The sequence below is a fragment of the Temnothorax americanus genome, unplaced genomic scaffold, assembly GCF_048541705.1.
Source record: "Temnothorax americanus isolate GAGA-0224 unplaced genomic scaffold, ASM4854170v1 Scaffold47, whole genome shotgun sequence".
NCBI lineage: Eukaryota > Metazoa > Arthropoda > Insecta > Hymenoptera > Formicidae > Temnothorax > Temnothorax americanus.
In genome coordinates, this window is record NW_027509624.1 from 197,899 (window position 1) to 216,120 (window position 18,222).

The 18,222-nt window shown below is 36.6% G+C and overlaps 1 protein-coding gene and 1 long non-coding RNA gene across 4 annotated transcripts in view; one reads left to right on the forward strand and one right to left on the reverse strand.

Moving 5' to 3' along the window:
* Window positions 1-18,222, reverse strand: part of Ror (tyrosine-protein kinase transmembrane receptor Ror) — a 254,960-nt gene that overhangs the window by 42,927 nt on the left and 193,811 nt on the right. For all 3 annotated transcript variants that reach the window (XM_077416979.1, XM_077416978.1, XM_077416981.1), the window contains 3 exons: window positions 11,672-11,765; window positions 2,169-2,379; window positions 1,771-1,930 (listed from right to left, as the gene is read on the reverse strand). In XM_077416979.1, coding sequence (XP_077273105.1) covers window positions 1,771-1,930; window positions 2,169-2,379; window positions 11,672-11,765 — 465 coding nt within the window. The remainder of the gene's footprint in view (window positions 1-1,770; window positions 1,931-2,168; window positions 2,380-11,671; window positions 11,766-18,222) is intronic.
* Window positions 1-18,222, forward strand: part of LOC143903426 (uncharacterized) — a 157,286-nt gene that overhangs the window by 35,715 nt on the left and 103,349 nt on the right. Inside the window, exon 2 of the long non-coding RNA XR_013258715.1 lies at window positions 3,324-3,472. This is a non-coding gene — a long non-coding RNA (uncharacterized LOC143903426). The remainder of the gene's footprint in view (window positions 1-3,323; window positions 3,473-18,222) is intronic.

Consider the following 18,222-nt stretch of genomic DNA (forward strand, 5'->3'; position numbering starts at 1 on the left):
GCGCAGTATTCGTATAACGGCATTACTTTTACGATTCCTTCCCAGACTGAAAATCGAGCACGACTCAGGAAAGCTTAGTACAGTTCCTTTTATTACCTGGCAAAAGCCGAATCGTTCTCGAAACCGAGCATCTACGCAAATAACGTAATAGCAAAATGCATTTAACGATATTTAACGTTTTGCAGTCATACGAACTCGACAATTATAGCACAATAAATGGCCTCACTTTGTATAAGATATATATTTTGTGGATAGCTACAAAAATGATGAATAATTGAAATTTGTTGCTGCGAATACGACGACAAATATTAAAATGAGATAAAGATTGGGGTATAATGTTATTTCAGTTTTTAAAATAATTTTAGAGCTCCAGAGTTTAAACGACTCAACAATTTATTGATAATTACGCGTTTTCTTAGTTAGAGTCTTCAAATATTTACTCTAATATCACATTAACCGGAATGATCTCGGGGGTGAAAGCGTGGCGCATCGTAAACGTGAACTACCCACTAGACCAGGCGAGATAACACAAGGATGTAGGCAAGAGTGTTTTTAAAATATGAAATTCTCTCTCACAATTTTCAAAATAATCACAGAAAACAGTTTTATGAGAATAATATAATATAAAATTCTTTAAACGCGTACGCGATAAAAATAAATACAAAGAAACAAAATAAATATCTAATAAATGAAAGAAAGAGACATTGAGAGAGAGAGAGAGAGAGAGAGAGAGAGAGAGAGAGAGAGAGAGAGAGAGAGAGAGAGAACCAAACTAATGTAAAAATAAATAGTGAAATAAACTATTCTATAAAACCAATTATTTTCTGCACGTAAGTTATTCAATAAGAGATCGGTGTTAATCTAAATTTGAACTAGTTCAGAAATTTCTAAATAAGTTCCTGTATTATTTGTGTTAACGTAAAAATCATTACTGAAAATTCTCCATAGCGAAAAGATATCCTTTAAATGAATCCGATTTAATATCGCGAGAAGTTGAGACAGTTTCGAGAGAATTCTGCCTACGCCCTTGGCGTAGCATAAGATAACAATACAGCTGGTGTAGCGCCAAGCTGTATAGCCGTTTCCATAGTCATAGTTAGACGGTTCCGCGTTTTATGATAATGCCCTCACGTCAAACATACACCGTTACCCCGGGCGTTTAATGCGTTCACTCGAAAATTTTCGTCGCGACGGAGTAGGTAGAATGTCGCGATTCACCTCGCGCATTACAAATAATGTTTTTTACGGTGTTGTTCCGTAAGCGAGTTACGGCCGCAGAGCTCACCTTCGAGACCCGTGCGTTTCCCCGGTGACGTGGAAATATCATACTTGCTGGATTTTACGGGCCGCGTGTTTAAAACTCGCATGTTTAATTATTCCCGCGAAATGTAAACTACCCGAATTATGGTCGAACTGCTTCGCGTGGCTTTAAAACTACGAAAGAGATACGATTATCCTTCCTAATGGTTACACCGAGGTTCGTTAACGTAACTACGTAATGTTCGCTCGGGCGTAATTTTACACTAAATATGTATGAAAAACCTTTTTCGGCTAAATTTTAATTGCAATAATAATTGTATCACGAAAAAGTCTATATTGCTTTAATGATACAGAACTTTTAATTGAGTTTATCAAGTAATTAAATGTACCAGATAAAATCGATCTCGCAAGAAATTGCTCGTTACTGTAACAAATACATGTAGCTTTGTTCATTGGATAAAGCAGTAGAATCTAAGGTTGACACAAAAAACTGAATTTTGAACAACTTACCTGGCCATTTCTTTGAGGAATCAACTCGCAGGGTTCCTTCGCTCTGGATTTGATCTTTACCGTTGGTGACGCGACAAGTATAGAAACCAATATCAGAAACGTCCAAATTTGTGATTTTTAATCGACTTCCTGCCAAGTTCTTCGCCGCGTGTTCGTGCATCTGGAATTTTATACGTACTTGCGTCTATATATTTACTAAATAGTATCTTGAGAATTAAAAATTAAGAGAATTAAAAATGCAATGAGAGAGTATAAAAACTGTTTTCAATAAAAAATATAAAAGGTATATAAAATGTATATATACATCACTTGTATAGAAAAAAATTAAGTTGGAAGATCTCGCGCACAAAACTCTAGAGGAACAGTTACAAAATTAGTAGTTTAACAATCATGCTTACTTGTGCGTGTATTTTCCTAATGGTGATTTTCGGTCGGTTCTCTTCTAATGGCGCTTCATTCTTGTACCATCGTATCTTTGTCGGAGGTGGATCGCCCACGACTTCGCATCGCATATGAGCAATGCCGCCGGCATCCTTCGAGATGTTTGTCAGAGTCCTTACGAATTTTAAAGTACCACTTTTCGTGCCGGATGCAGCGTCCACGTCGGTTCTACGAAAAAAAAAAGTAAAACACATTATACTTTACAGTCCTATAACAATAAAATATGTAGAATATAATAAGCAACTTTTTTACAGTATTTGTTTTAAAATACGATGATGTAGCTATATGTAGCAGTAAAAACAATGATTTAGCAGTTGAAACTTTAATTCAATCGCGCATGATATATCGCGATAATAAAGAAATTCTATACATTATGTACCTTATGTCGTCTTGCATTATTATCTTATAATACCATGATATTACTAATTTACTATGTTACTGTATTACTACTTTATTGTAATTACTGTATTTATTAATGCTATTAGATTAAATATCCATGCATTTAAATATCCCTTTATCGATCGCATCCATGATCCCATCTGCGGTCTAGATAACAATGTAACTTATTTGTAACGAGGTATTATTGAGGCATATGAACTTTATCGTTCGTGAGTTCTATGCCTTGTAAGAACTTTAGTTGAATCAACGTCAGATTATATCTTCATAATCCATAGGATGAATAAATTTTAAAATCACTTGATCAAATCTTAAAAAAAATAATGCAGATGTAAGAATTTTTTGAATAGAATTAATAAAATTAATTATAGTTAATTAATAAAAATTAATTTTTTTAAACAGAATTAATATCTAAGTAAATAAAAAAGTTCTTTTTATTCAAGATAAAATAGCACATAAATGTACGCAAAAAAGATAATTGTCGATATCACAAAAAAAAATTATTTATCTCTAATAATTATTTATATTTTTAATTTTTATAATATTTATTATCTGATCAAATATAAATAATCTGCCAAACATACTTATTTTCTAAGTTCATTAAATTTCCGTATCTATAATATAAGTGAAATAATACGATGTTTCGAACAGCGTCATTTTATTTTTTTGAAAGCAAAGTTATGTGCGACACTCACGAATCAATATCGTGTTCTCAGGGATATGGAATCATGCACCCCCTAGCGCGATAATCGTGAGCGAGATGCTATAGTATCAATTCGACGCAACGCATTCAGAGACATGGATGCTGCAATCAATTGCAGCTTCCGGCGGGTAGAAGCAATCAAATAGCCGCGCTTGCACATCGGTGAGTATCAATCCAAGAGAACGAATACCACTGAATGCAATGTTAAATATAAATGCGTTAATACGCGGAGTTATTTACAATTTTTATCCTTACTTTCTTACTCGCGCCGCGGCGCGTTCGCGAAAGAAGGCGTATCGCGCCAAGTTTTTCTTATCGCGAGAGACCTGATGTATGGTGTCGCGAGACGCGCGCGTTTAGCGGGGCATACGTTTCCAGAAATGTGCCCCGCACATTTTTTAAATCCCGCGCGTATATTCGCGCAAAGATATGGCCCGGCGGCGCCTCCTTCTACTGAATTCCTGAAAGTCACGGGAATAATTCAAGCGAAACGCGCACATGGGACAAAGGGCGACTTTAATTATGTCGCCGATGCAGCCGCATTTCACACGGCGACGTTCACGGCTGCCGACAGCCGTGCTAATGTTACGACGTACCGTTGTAACGAGAGATACGCGCCGTTCGGGTGCTAACGCGTTCACGTAGCGGCAATGGGATACGATTATTGTCCGCGGTTGCTTTTGTATACGTTGATATTGTTGCTGCTTGGCACGAGAAAATGGAGATAAATTGGAAAAAGAAACTCAAATATGCTTGGCAGAATCCCGATAGTCGGTGATAATGCAAAGTACCATGCGAGACATTTGGTTCAAATAAAATTTTGCGCAATTAAAAAATTAGACAATTATATTTAAAAATAAATAAATAAATATAAGTAAATATAAAAGTTTTTACAAAGAAAGGGTGATTTTTTGGTTTAAGACAGACGAATGCTCAGGAAGGCTGCACTTTTTTGAACGCTCTTCTTTATCGTAATATTTTTATGTATTTTAATTGTGTAAAAAATGTATCCTATATTTTCTATCGCGTTGTATGTACATATTGATGTACGAGCGATAACTCAATGGAATTGTCAAGATTTTAGATTTCTCTATTCATTCGAATGAATATTACACGTTTCTAACCTTCTCTATTTTTTTAAATAATTAACTCTGCAACCGATTATTATAGCGCCATAGAACTTTGTTTGTACCATGTTAATCCAATTTGCATTTTTACTGCAAATAGCTAGCTTTAAAAAAAAATCCCTCATGCATTCATAAATAGCCCTCCATATTAAATTTTGCTTGGTCGGTGACTGTTCTCGCTGCGAGGCGAATTCGAGCGATGGCTGATATGCGAAGGAACACAAACGGAGGAACAGGGCGGTTAGGGTGACCCTATCCTTCCGCAGAGGGCCAATCATCGAGTTTACATTGCCGCCTGTGTGCGTGCAAGTCGGCAAGAAGTATGTACGTGTGTACGTGCGCCATATACGCGAATGCGTGTGCGAGCCCTTAGATACACGGACGTGAGGAACGTCTGTGTACGTACCATCAGCCACGTTTGCACGTGGCAGGACGTGATTGCACGTGGGTACGGGGGGGTAACTAACCCCGCGTTTACCGCTGGTTATTGAATATAAATCAACATATGATCAGTAAGTCATCGCGACGGCCTGCCAGAGGAAACTCGCCTCGTTCGCGGCTAAACAATATGGATATGCAAACATTTGTCAGAGCGCCTGAGAAATAGATAATCGCCACAAGGTGTATAAAAATTGGTATTTTAAATTATGATATATGTATATGTACGGACAAAATATCTTTCTAACTAATGAGAGTTTGAAAATGCACGCATATAATAACATACATTTAATGAAATATTGTGCGTCTGTTTTGTATTTTTTTTTTTTACTATGATATACATATTTCGCTAAAAGAATATGCGCTACTCTTATTTATTTATTAAAATATTAATTTTGGCATATTTGTTTTCACAATGCAAAAAAAGGCATATGTAGTCCTTTAACACCTTTCAATTCTGTAGAAGTAAAATTTACTCAAAAAATGAAAATTTCATTATATCTAAATTCTAAATATCAAGATTGTTAATTCTTCCATAATTTTATCAGGAAACTTTCAACTTTAAATACTGTCTTAATGTGTTTTCCTGTACATCATCCTGTATCAAATGTAAATTTGAAAGTCATCTAAAAATTTTTTTTCGGAATGTCTAATTAAATACAGTGTAAGGATTTGATTTCTGGGGTGCGTCAAAAACTGGGAACTTGTCGGTGCAGCACGGGGTGCATAAATGCACCAGCGCAAATTGCATAAAAATCAACAGCGACGCGACGTGTGTCACGAACGTGGCTCGCAGCTTTCGACGCCGGATGGCGCGTATGAAATTAGCGGCGTGTAGCGGCGGGCAAGATGAAAATACGTATACACCGCCTGTGGCGTTGCACAACGCGCCAGTTGACTGCGCTTTATCTACTCGCCATGTAAAGTAATTCTATGCATTTTGAAGCGGACACCGCGTTTATCAGTCGGTTGATGCGAAACGTGCCCTTTCCACTTTCGGCGCGCTGCACGCGATGACACGCGCGCGTGCATTCTTAACTTGGCGTGACGCGCGATATAAAACTGCATACATTTACGTACGTAAACGCGACGCTACCCTCTTATCTATCGGCCCATCACGACATTTTTGTCGCACGTTACTGTCTCGCCGTATACAAACGCGGAAAAATTCTAGGAGATTATACATACGGCCGTGAACTGAGCGGGATTAAAATCTTTCGAAGCTTTATGTATCCAAAAGATTACGGTACGTCATTCAATGAAGTATTAAATACAATAAAATTTTTTCTTTCAAAATGAGACGCGAGATTTATATGCTTAAAAATTGTTATTTATTGCAAATGACTTTACATTACTTATTCCATGAAGCTTGCTGGAGACACAATAATTTGCATATTGAATTTTTGTGAAGTAAATATCTGTGAAAAAAAACTTTCTTTTACCTTATATCGCCTAGAGAACTTTTTGTATACAAATATTATATTTCATTCTGAATTATTTTTATAGGATACCTAATTTCATTAATCCTATAAAAATCATTAAGAAAGAAATAAAATTATTATTACATCTTATATTGAAATAACATGAAAATTATGTGATTGAAATATCTTTCGTTAATAACGCGTTGATTATTTACATATGTTACTCTTGTTTTTAATGTCGGATTTTTAATAATAATTGTCATGATCAATGTGTATTTCATATGAATCATTATCATTTATCGATGCCAAATCATTTTAAGTACCGGAGTTTTTATGAGACGATAACACGCGTACGCTTTATTTGACGAGATCTAATTACAGAAGCATTTGCAATTAATCGAGTCACGAACGTTAATCGATCGTGGCTGGAATAATTAATATCGGAGTAAATATACAGTTTGCACTACCCTACGGCGAGGGGCGGTGACGGCAAAGATCGACAAAAGGATTTACAGAACACCCACGACTCACGACATGTATTCGCAATATATAATAGCATATGCGACTCTGCTAATTACGCGCAGTCCGACCCCTCGCAGTGTATGTTATGATATTTGTTTCGTGTGCAAAATATTATTGTACGAATATGTTGTGCATTCGTGTGTCGAATGAGCACGTACCGAATCATCGGCGCGGATCTACCCGATTAAATCTCATAACCGATACTCTGCTATAATAAATTTCAGTTATTTCGTTACTTTTGTAACTATTAATTCTCTAGTTGCGCACCACGTACCGCGCTTGACTCGTATCGCCGTCTTTTAATTAATTTGTTAATACATTTCAGATTCTACGTTCAACTTTCAAGTTTGGAAATTTGCGTATTTGAAAAAATATAGCAAAGATTAAACGTGGAAAGTAAAAGATGCTCTTTTATATGTGGTTAGATGCAATTAAAATGACAAATCTAAATAAATTTCCATCTTTTTTTAAGTAATCGGTTTTTACTAATTGGGTATAAAAGCAGATTAATATTATAAGTGTAAATGAATAGTAGGTACATGAGAAGAAAATAATCGTTTTTTTTTCCATTTTAAATAACCTCGTCACATTATACAAAAATTTTACGTTTCATTAAATATCACAGGATTGAAATGCGGAATACGGTATTAAAGTAAGATATAATCTCTAAGATTTCCGGAAGAGACGTGGAAAATTTGTAGGGAAAACGCGTCGAGGAGCGTTAACACTTCGTCGCACCGACGACATTACGTCACTTTCTTCGTTGGCCATTTCAAGTAGGCAGAAGACCTTCTCAGACAGAGATTAGGAGGTTGTGCAGGGTTTCTATAAATAATGCAACGTTTAACTCACCCTTTCCCCTCCGACCGCTCAACGACGAGCTATAGTCCCGCACCCCAATGTCGGAAACAACGTTTTAAGTGGCGGAGCTTGTTTCCCGCTCGCCTGCTTGGAAAGTTAAAGTTAATGCGGGAAGGAAACGTACAAATTGTATAGAGTGGAAAGTCGTATAATGGATTGAGCGCACTCTCATTCAAATATTTAAAAATTTTATGATTCTTTTTTTATATCGTTTTCATAATTTTCTTATCAGTTTGTTTCTATTGAATATATTATTGGAAATTTTCTCTAATATGTTTATAACGAGAATATATCATTTCGTTGAAACATTTTTGTTTTAAATAAAGCATGACAACCCACGTTATTTATTGGCGTGTTTCTTCAATATTTAAAGAATTATATTATTAACAGAAAATTTCGCATTAAATATGGCCGTTCAATATAATTTTTATGTTAGAAATATGACTCAGTACAGGACGAATATATTTGACGTTTAACGTGCAGTGGGAATATGATCCATCGGAGTTTTTTATTTCGTAATTTCGTCTCGTATATCGTTTCGCTTGATATGTAATATTATAAAGGACAATCGTTGAGCAATTTTATGTCGGTTATATCTTTATTACATATCACGTATTTGTTATTACAATGATATAAATAATATGGTTTCTATTACGGCATGATTGGAAACTGCAGGCAGAGTAGTATCGAACGCCGCCGTCATTTTCAGACCCATAACATGTTGTTGCATGCGTATACTCAATGTTCATTGGGGAGCAATATACACGCCGTATTATAACATTTATACCCAAATTAGAGGTAAACAATATCGTGCCAATAATTATTATTGGTGATACTGCGGCTATATAAGCTTGCGCCATATACGAATCGTGTACGAATAATCGTTAATAGACGATTCGATTAACACTTATTGGCTTCCCTCGCGCAATTTATTTTGCTTATGTTTGTGTACCAGTATTTATATACATAACACACACATGCACATGTAATTTTTAGAACGAGTTAAATTTTCTCAAAGTATATTATCGGTGTTTCTAACTTTATATATTCTAATTCAACTTGATCAGATTAGATTCTTCCTCAAGCGACTGCAGCGTAATCGTAAGATTATAAAGGCTTCTCCAAGATGGAGATCTATTCTTGTTTAACATCCCCGTATAGAGCAGATGTGGCTACTCGCAGAAGCCCACAGCCAACGCGGGCATCAATATTAATGAAGCTATGCCGCATTTAGGATTTAGGGTGGAATAATGTATAGTGATCGCATTGGAGAAGTGTATGCTGATATTGTATACAGGCATACGCATACACAAAGGCGTGCACGCACGCAAAGTGTATGGCCCCGGCTGGCTTGCTATCGGTATCGTACGACCATAATGTGTCACCACGATCGACTAGGACGCGTAATTTCAATCGCGGCCAACCCATTACCGTGTCATTATGTCGTGATGTAATGATGTAAATTAATGCCTCTCTCGTATACTAGCGCGTAAACGTGATATTTCGGGGTACGGTGTAAAGCCAAAGGTGTGTGACAGCAAACTTGAGTAGAGCCTCGGGTTGATGCGATTAAAATTGATCGTCATAGATGGTCGTAATGATTATCACAATTTTACCTAGCCAAATCTTATTTAACACAAAATTATATCGCCGTCTAATTTCGCATGTATATCATCAAATGTGAATTTGGCGAACACAAAACAATCAAAAATATATTTACGATTTATAATATATTTAAATAATAAGTAATTTATTTTTATTTACACGAAAAGAACGATTTTGCTGAGGTATCTACAAATTTAGCTATAGATACAGATCTGAAAATAATTTTGTTGCGCCATCTCAAAATAATTATGTATAGAACACTGAAGCACGCCGCGATGATTTACGTTAATTGGCTAATGTATTTTTTCCCCATTATTATGTGTAACGATTGTTGCGCGGTTTTTGCTTTATTTTTATCTGAATTGCTCGTATTTTATAAAAAGTATTTTTTTTCGCGATAATAATTCATGGACATCGGCGCGAAATAAGTGAAAATTCTGCAGCATTAAGAGATTATAGCTGTATATAGATCCTCGAAATATATTTTCCTCGAGTACGACTACGCGAAAGGAAGATATAAATTTTACGAAACGGCCATAGATATATACGCTGTCTTGGAAGCAAGGTGTCGTACGCGCGTTTTATGGCATGTAATTTCAATAACGACGAGTGTATTATCGTGTCGGAATATATACCACGATAAATCTGTGCTCCGTAATATCGATTCGCGTGTCACTCTTGCGTGCGGGAAATACTGTTGAAAGAGAGAGAGAAAGCTTATCTAAGAACATTAATTTTCTTAGACCATTATACTATATAAGTATTATTTAATTGCGTTACATTAATTTAATTAACAGCAAAAGATCCCTTTCAGTCGCTTATAACTTAAAAATGATCGATGCTTTTTAATTATAAGAAAAAACGTATGTATATAGACTTTCCTTCGCCTGCGATGTCGATTTCGATATTCAATTTTCTGACCGACAAAACTGATTTATTACGACAAGATGTCCAATTTTTGAGAAGAGAAAATTGCAGAAAAGTCTCTGTATATAAATCGTGAGGTTTTATATTTGATAAGGTAAAGGACTTCTAAAAGAAGAAATGTCGACAGGAAATTAAAATAGAACAAAATATATTAGAATTTTTAGTACCGCACAGATGGCCCGAAACTACCGAATGACGTTTAAAGTGCCTATCCTTGAATTTGAAACTCTTTTTCTCTCTGCTCGACGTTGATTTCGATATTAAATTTTCCAGCATATAACGACAAAACTGATTTATTGTGACAAGACGTCGATATCGACTCCTCGCGGGGAGAAAATCGCAATCGGCGCGAGTCGCAACGCGCGACGCGGAAATTGCGCGACTTTTCTCTTCGAGAAAAAAAACTCGGCCGCGCGAAGGGACATTCCCGAGAGATGGGAATTTTCGAATATATATTTTCATCCCGCTGTAAACTCATACCGCGCGCACGGAGAAGCCTGTCGGAAACCTGCTTCGCCAGTCGCTGATGTTCGCCCGGGGAAAACGCGGATATGAAATTTGAACTGCGGAATTTCGATTGGCTCTATCGACGCGTCCTTCGCAAATTAGCTTACTTGTAGATAGGGGGACAGAGAATTCAAATTTAATCGCGCGGCAGCCTTTGCAGTTCCAAACAGGGTTCCTAACGGGGAAGTAGCATTATTAGCTTTCGAATCGAACCAATCAAGTCGCTTCCTTATTAAGCCCCGCGGGGTTCCTCTCCCCCTTGTCCCTGTCTCACAGTTTGCCGTCATACAGCAGAAACGAATCTCTAGCTGAAATAACCTTCGTCTCTCTTATTTAATTCTCTCTTTTTTTGCGCGCGCGCGATTGTCATACCTGCATGCCGCTTTTGATGCCCGATCGACCGATTTCGGAACTGTTAAAAATGTTGACTTTCCTTAACTGAATTCTAAATAAATATATTATTATTACCTATAATAATAAATAAAATAATAAGCATAACTAATAATATATGATAATTAATTAATCAAATTCATGTACGTAAAATGTATTAATATTGATGCAGATATCAAAATCTTTGCGTTTCTTTCGAGCTTCAAGATTATCTCATACTTTGACGCGGTTCGGCGGTCAATGAAGTATTCTTATCTCGTCTTCCCGTTTTAGTAACGAGGAATTCCCACAAAAAAAAAAACAGGAGAAAAACGAGAGAGTGTATGTGTAAAAGCGTAACGCAATTAAAAAGGGTTCTCCGCGCGGGTCGGTTTCTTGCCTGTCTCGGCAATTTCGCCCGGACGTAGGGAGGAAGTCTTCGGTCATCGCGGATAGACGCGATCAATAGCAATTTTAATTGCTAATTAAGCGCGGCGCTAGTTAGACGGATATGTGTTTCGTATTTAATCCTGCGATAAGACGATATAAGGCGATAGGGGTTGTGGGCTATATACAAGGCTCACCCGTTAGTGGTCGAGTCAAAAACATCGTTGTAGTCCTCGTCCGTGCTGTAGTCCTGCACGTCGGTATCCGAATCCTCGACATCGCCATTTCCACCTGCAAGAAGATAATTTTCATTAATTCTCAGAATACATCGAAACGTTTCTTAACGTTGATAAATTACTATTTTGAATAAAAACGTAAAGGCTCGCTTGTGTGTGGTTTCCAATCAATGAAAAAAGAGAGCAATATACGAGACTATTTTTTTAAATCACATTTTTAATTTGAAATTAAATCATCGGTTTTTAATTTGATAGAGAAAAATTAATCTTTCAAGATTTTATACACTCTTTCACTCGCCAGTGCTCAATTTCAATGACCGCACGGCTATTGAATGAAATCTGGAATTTTCTTGTATTAACGGCAATTAGCGTTCTTGTGGTAAGATTATACAGTTTCTTGTGAAGTTCGTCGTGAAACGAACCGTTCGTTATCGATTCAATATTGATGTTAAATCAAGAGTAGATCAAGCTGAGCTGAAGGATTAAATTAATTCTCGTACACATTTCCGGTCAATTTTACTTTAATAGAACTTAATTACCAGCTCGATAATCAAATTTCGTCCGAGCACCGATATTTTACGAAATAGAAAATTGAAAAGAATAAACAACTATTTTCTATCTTATCGTTATTATAACGAGAGTTATTTCAATATATATTTCTCCTTATAAATATAAATTATAATTGCTATTTATATATTTACTAGTGATATATTAATAATAATAATAGATACTATATTTTACTGCGATATATACGCTTTAATCAAGATTATTCTTGGCTGACTATTCGGTTCTTCGTGAATATTAGCAACGTTCCCACTCTTTATCATCGTTTCTATGTCGGTCTAACGATTTTTCCAGCGTTCCTGTGCACAGGAAATTCGGGGAGGGTTAACGCGTCGAATTCTCGACATTCCGACGATTAAATTACAACCGGTACAACGGATATATTTGCCGAAGTCGGAGGGGTAATCTCCATGCACACAATCATAACTTACTCGCACGTCTTCCGGATCTTAGTAGGTAATATATTTGGCTAGACGGTGCCGTCAACAAACGATACCGTCGGTCGGCGGTGCCGCGAGATTAATTTGTGAATCGTGATTAAGGTCGGCACGTTCCCGAGGTTGTTAGCGCGGTAATGAGTAATCCGACGGCGAAAGAGGTTTAATATGGAATCCCATTCTGGGACGGCACATATGCGGCGTTGTTCAGCATGCTATAATTGAAGAGCTGACGCAAATAACTGAAACTATCATATTTATAAACGTCATATTTTCTGAAAATTAGCTGAATGTTGTATAAAAGTTGTTGTGGTTGATAAATATGGGAATATTTCCAGGGTAATGAAATAAATGTAAAGAATATTTTCTTTGTGTTTTCTTCTTTTTCTTTATAAATTAAAACACTTAAAATATAGAAAATTAAGTTTCTTAATAATACCTACTTCTATTTTTAGGGAAAAAAAGGTAGAATTTTATTTTTATTTTATATTCATAATAAATTGATATAATTTTGCAATGAGTAATGTAAAATATTATTTAATAAATTTTCTACAGTATATAAGATTTGATATATCTAATAATTGATACGTTTTCAACTACTAATCAAATTATTACATATACATAAACGCACTTTATTGTGCTCTTCCTACTTGGGAGACGTACCGTAACATGATTTCGAAAGAGCGCAGTTTTGTCGACTTTATGTCATAATTCCATTCATAAAAGTTGGCAACATCCGGGCGCACGTCGTGCTGTCTCGTAGTATGCTGTACGTGTAAAGTTTTGGCTCGTAGCCGTATAGCCAAAGCTATTAAATAATCGAGTAAATTATCCACTCCTGCAATATCTCCCGCAACGTCAGCCGAGCGAGTGCCAAGAACAAATTTAAACTTCTACCCCCCCCCCCCACGAGCATTCGCCTTTCGATCCATTGACCAACTCGATTTATTCGCTACACGCATTAGACGTTGATAGCTTGCCGCAAAAATGTTGTAACTCAAAATATTACATTTCTCAGAGCATGTTGAAAAGAACATATACTTTCCTAACTTTCCTTGGAAATTCGATCTCGCTTAAAAAAAAATTAAATATTTGAAATAGAAAATTCTCACATAAGTAATGACCTTGCACATTTCTGCTAAAAAAAGAATTTTTGTGAAGAACCTAAACCTTGTGTACAAGTTTTCCAACAAATATACGGTCCTTAGAATACAATATAAATCTGTTTTAGAATTCTTTTTGGGCTTGTCATACTTGATATATGTATATAACACTATTTTATTAGCAAGAAACATATATGTCTCATCGATGGGCACTGCAAAAAATAATTTGTTTTTGAGTTACAACCTTGTTGTATCGAGCCATCGATTTGATCATAGTCTATCACGCTGGAACAATGATAAAAAAAATTTTTTGGCTGTTGCCCCTCCCGTACGTGCTTTATCGTCGATAGGCTGCAACGCCGGGATTTTTTGATCGGATATAGAGAAGTTTTGCAAATATTGATATGGGAAAAATATGAATTTTATTCGCCGCGTACAGGCGCGATGCGTCCCGCTCGGATTGTAAAGTGACGTTTAACTTTGAATTTCGTCCGCGCCGCGAGTTTTTCGGCGAGCGCACGATAAAAAATCCACTCAAAATAAATACGAAAAAATCTCTGGTCGATGTAAAATAAAAGCGCGCGCAGTATATGACAAATACCGGCGGGTGTGCGCGACTCCCATCTCTACTTCTATATCGAGATTGTAATATTGATTGACACAAAGCCGTGTGACGTTTTTAATATATAAAATATGTAGGAGATGCGCGCGATATATCGACGTAGATTTTCCGATCGCGCAATCAGTGACAAAGCACTCTGTAAATCAAACACTTGTGGTAAACAACAGCGCGGGGGATTTATGTGTTTTTATTTTGTTCATTTTTAATATCAAATGCAGTTTTCAGAATTCACATTTTACTAAAAATATTATTGGCAATACTGAAAATGTTAAAAAGTATATTGCATTTCCATTTTAGCACGGAAGCTTTCGTAAAACTATAATACAGGAAAATGTGAGAAATATCTCTTTCTTCATTAATTATTCAATAAAATTGCATGATTATTTACAGAATATAGAATCCCTCAAGAATAATTTAATAAGACAAATTAATTTATTTTCACCCGTATAATTAACAGAAGGGAAGATCTTGGAATTTTATCAAAAACATTGAAATGCGAAGAGTACGTTAGAATTTTAATCCTCCTCAACGAGAACGCTCTGATTAAGCAAGCTGTGGTTTAATCTTGCCTATCAGCGTTGCAGTGATATTACAACGAGTTGAGCAGTCATTTCGTTAGCGCCGCGTAATTGTCGCCGCGATATTGCGGCCGCAGGAAGGCCCTTCTCTTACGCTCTCTCGCTCGGTCCCGTTCTCTATACTACTATGACAGTTCGTCTAATATGAAAGCAGTACCGCAGGACTGCGGAGAGTGACTAATCCCGCTGGCTGTCGTTGACAAAAGCGTTCTCCTAGGACTCGTAAAGACAGCAATCTCGCGTCATGCATCACGTACCTCGCGTAACGATCCTACGATTCGATAGGCAAAATGGCGAACGATGACTGGTTGTCAGATTAGTTGCACAGATGTCAAGAGAATCAAGCAGATTGTCGAACGGAAAAGATAGCCTAATCTTAAACATTTATTACACATAGTTCGTGCCATATTTAATAAACAAAATACTTGCAACTTTGCGAGGAATTAGCAAATAATTAATAAAATATTTTTAATTACCATAGGGATAATTATAAATAATATCATTTTATCATTATTGAAATAATTATATGTAATTATCGTTACATATTTATATATAATTTAAAGATATCTATACTGAGGAACTTATTTTATATGTATAAACATGCTTTGCACATTATCAAATATTATGAATATTATATTAGAAATTTATAATCTGTTTGTTAATAAAATTCTTCATCGGAAAATTCTATTCGCGTTATAATTTCGAATTTCTGATAAACGTTATTGATGTTAACCAATGTATTCTGGCACATTGTCGGAAGTACACAACTCTGGCGTCCTTATATATTTCGCGTATCCGCACGTGCGTTCTATGTTTATAACAGTGTACGCCAGATGGCAAATGTTGTCAACGCAGATTTCATTTTGAATTACCGAGTTGATGATATCGTGAATATAATGAGATTTATCATACCATATGAAAATCGCTGCAGAATTTGCTGCTTTAACGTGTTCGCCGTAATCATCAAAAGTGGTGCATTTACGTGATTAAAAATCCGGACGTACATTCCCCACACAAATCCCTGTTATAGTCGTATATTTTCATTGTTCGTTTCGTCGATATTACAATTCTAGAGCGAAATTGATGTAATCGAAAATATCGCGGAGTAAATGATGAAATATAAACGAGCATTGTTCAAAAAAAAAAAAAAAAAACAACAATGTTTTATTGATATTTTTATTAGTTGCGTCAAACTCACCGAAATTACCGAAATGACTCTAAACTATTTCGTGTATTCATGAAATACTTATTACTTAACAACAGCGTTGCATCGAAAAACCGCAACGATTAAACGGATTTTCGTAACGTGGTCAGTTTGAACTGCCTATTCAAGTTAAATTTCACGGGTCGTTGAATGCTATACCACCAAAACTCCGCATTCTTTAACGACTTCTGTGATTTCGATGTTACGTGCATACGAATATTTTCCGTGCCAGTGCGTACGAATCGAGCCGCGCAAATCACCGAGACATGCTGATGTTTTTAATTACAACAACGTGACTGCGGCCGTGCAATTTATGGAAAGAGACAAGCTGCGCCGCATAAAATAGCATCGGCCTGAAAATTGCGTCCGTACTTTTCGTTTAACTGCGCATCCGCGATCGAATTTTACATTGCCGTTGCAAAATTTCATATCGAGGAAAAAATTCGCTTATTTTCACGACATAAATTTCTTTTTTATTTTCTCACAAAGTTTATTCTTTAAATTAATTCTTCGATCAGTACATTCTTCTCATATTAAAATGTTATCTCTGAATAATATTAAGTTATTCGCGCGTCTCGTGGGAAATACGCCAATATGATCGACGAAAATGTAAGTGATATAGGTATACAGAATTCTCGCGTGTCTCAGGATAATAATCATAAAATTCTGATACACAACGTGGAAAAGCGTTGCTTCGATCGCGTCTCAACCTGCAACCTGCTGACTGTCGTCGGTACGACGACGGTGCAACCGCAATCTATGTGCACTGGTACGGAAACCATTTGCAGCAAGTGTCTGGTTACGTGGTACCTATGCGTCCCTCGTGAAAACGCCCGCAGCACGTATGGGAAAAGAGAAGGAAACATGTGTGCGTGCATGCCCACGTGTGCGGGCACGTGTATGGAACGTGCATGCACCACTCGTGGGAGAGGACCAATAAAATCGAACGCTATTGTAGTCACCGTTCCCATATGTTTTCCCGTGCACTTTCTCGGAAAACCGCGGAAACCTATAAGAATACAATTTCAATCCAATCGTGAAACATACGTGGTGGCGTGTTGATGAGGATTTCAATAAATTTCAACGAATTTTTTGAGAATTTAGAGTCGACGCTTCTTTAACGATAAATTTTTGTATCTTTTCATTACTTTATCCTATTTCTTCATGATAAAATTGTGATAATTAAAATCACATCGTGATAAAAATCTAATTGACATTAGCAATTGAAATACTTGAGTAAAAAAATGAAATGTTTCTTATTTGAAGTAATAAAAAATGTTTAATACATCCACGTGTGACAATTTTGAAAACCGTTTTCACAGAAACCACACGTGAAAGACAATACAAGCATATATAGCGTTATCATTGTGATTCCTATAAAATGTGCGTTGAGTGATGAGGTTAATCAAGCCCCATCCGCACGTCATCGGGACATTGCTCTCTCGGGCGCGGTGTCTAAACGAAATTTCAATTTCTCCTAGACGGCTGGCTGGCGCGAAACAAAGCGGGTCGGGCCGCGTGTGTCAGAAGCAGACTGACACGCGGCGCCACATTCGCAACATTGGCATCCCATACCAACGGCACATCACCGTGCCGTCATTATGCATTCGGGGTACAGCTTTAAACAAAACCGTGCCTATACACGTGGCCGCAGGCGCCTTGACATGGCGTGGTTAATTCCAACATGACGATAATTAGTCGGCATTTGGGATTCATTGAACGTGCACGTCGACTTTTTGCGCGTTTCGCAACTTGACGAACAAAATTACGTATGGAATGGCGCATAATTGTGGCGTGTTTCGGGAGTCCCTTGTTACAATCTGTCGACGCTAGATTTGTATGTATTTACTGTAATCTATTTGGTAGAACTTTCAGCCTGACGAATACTTCGAATCGTTCTAATTAGTATTTATTCAGGCGCTGCGTCGCGTCTTTTATATATCAACACGGCATTTTTGGATTAATACTTGTAGCGGTATGCATGTCACTACGATGAAAAATAAA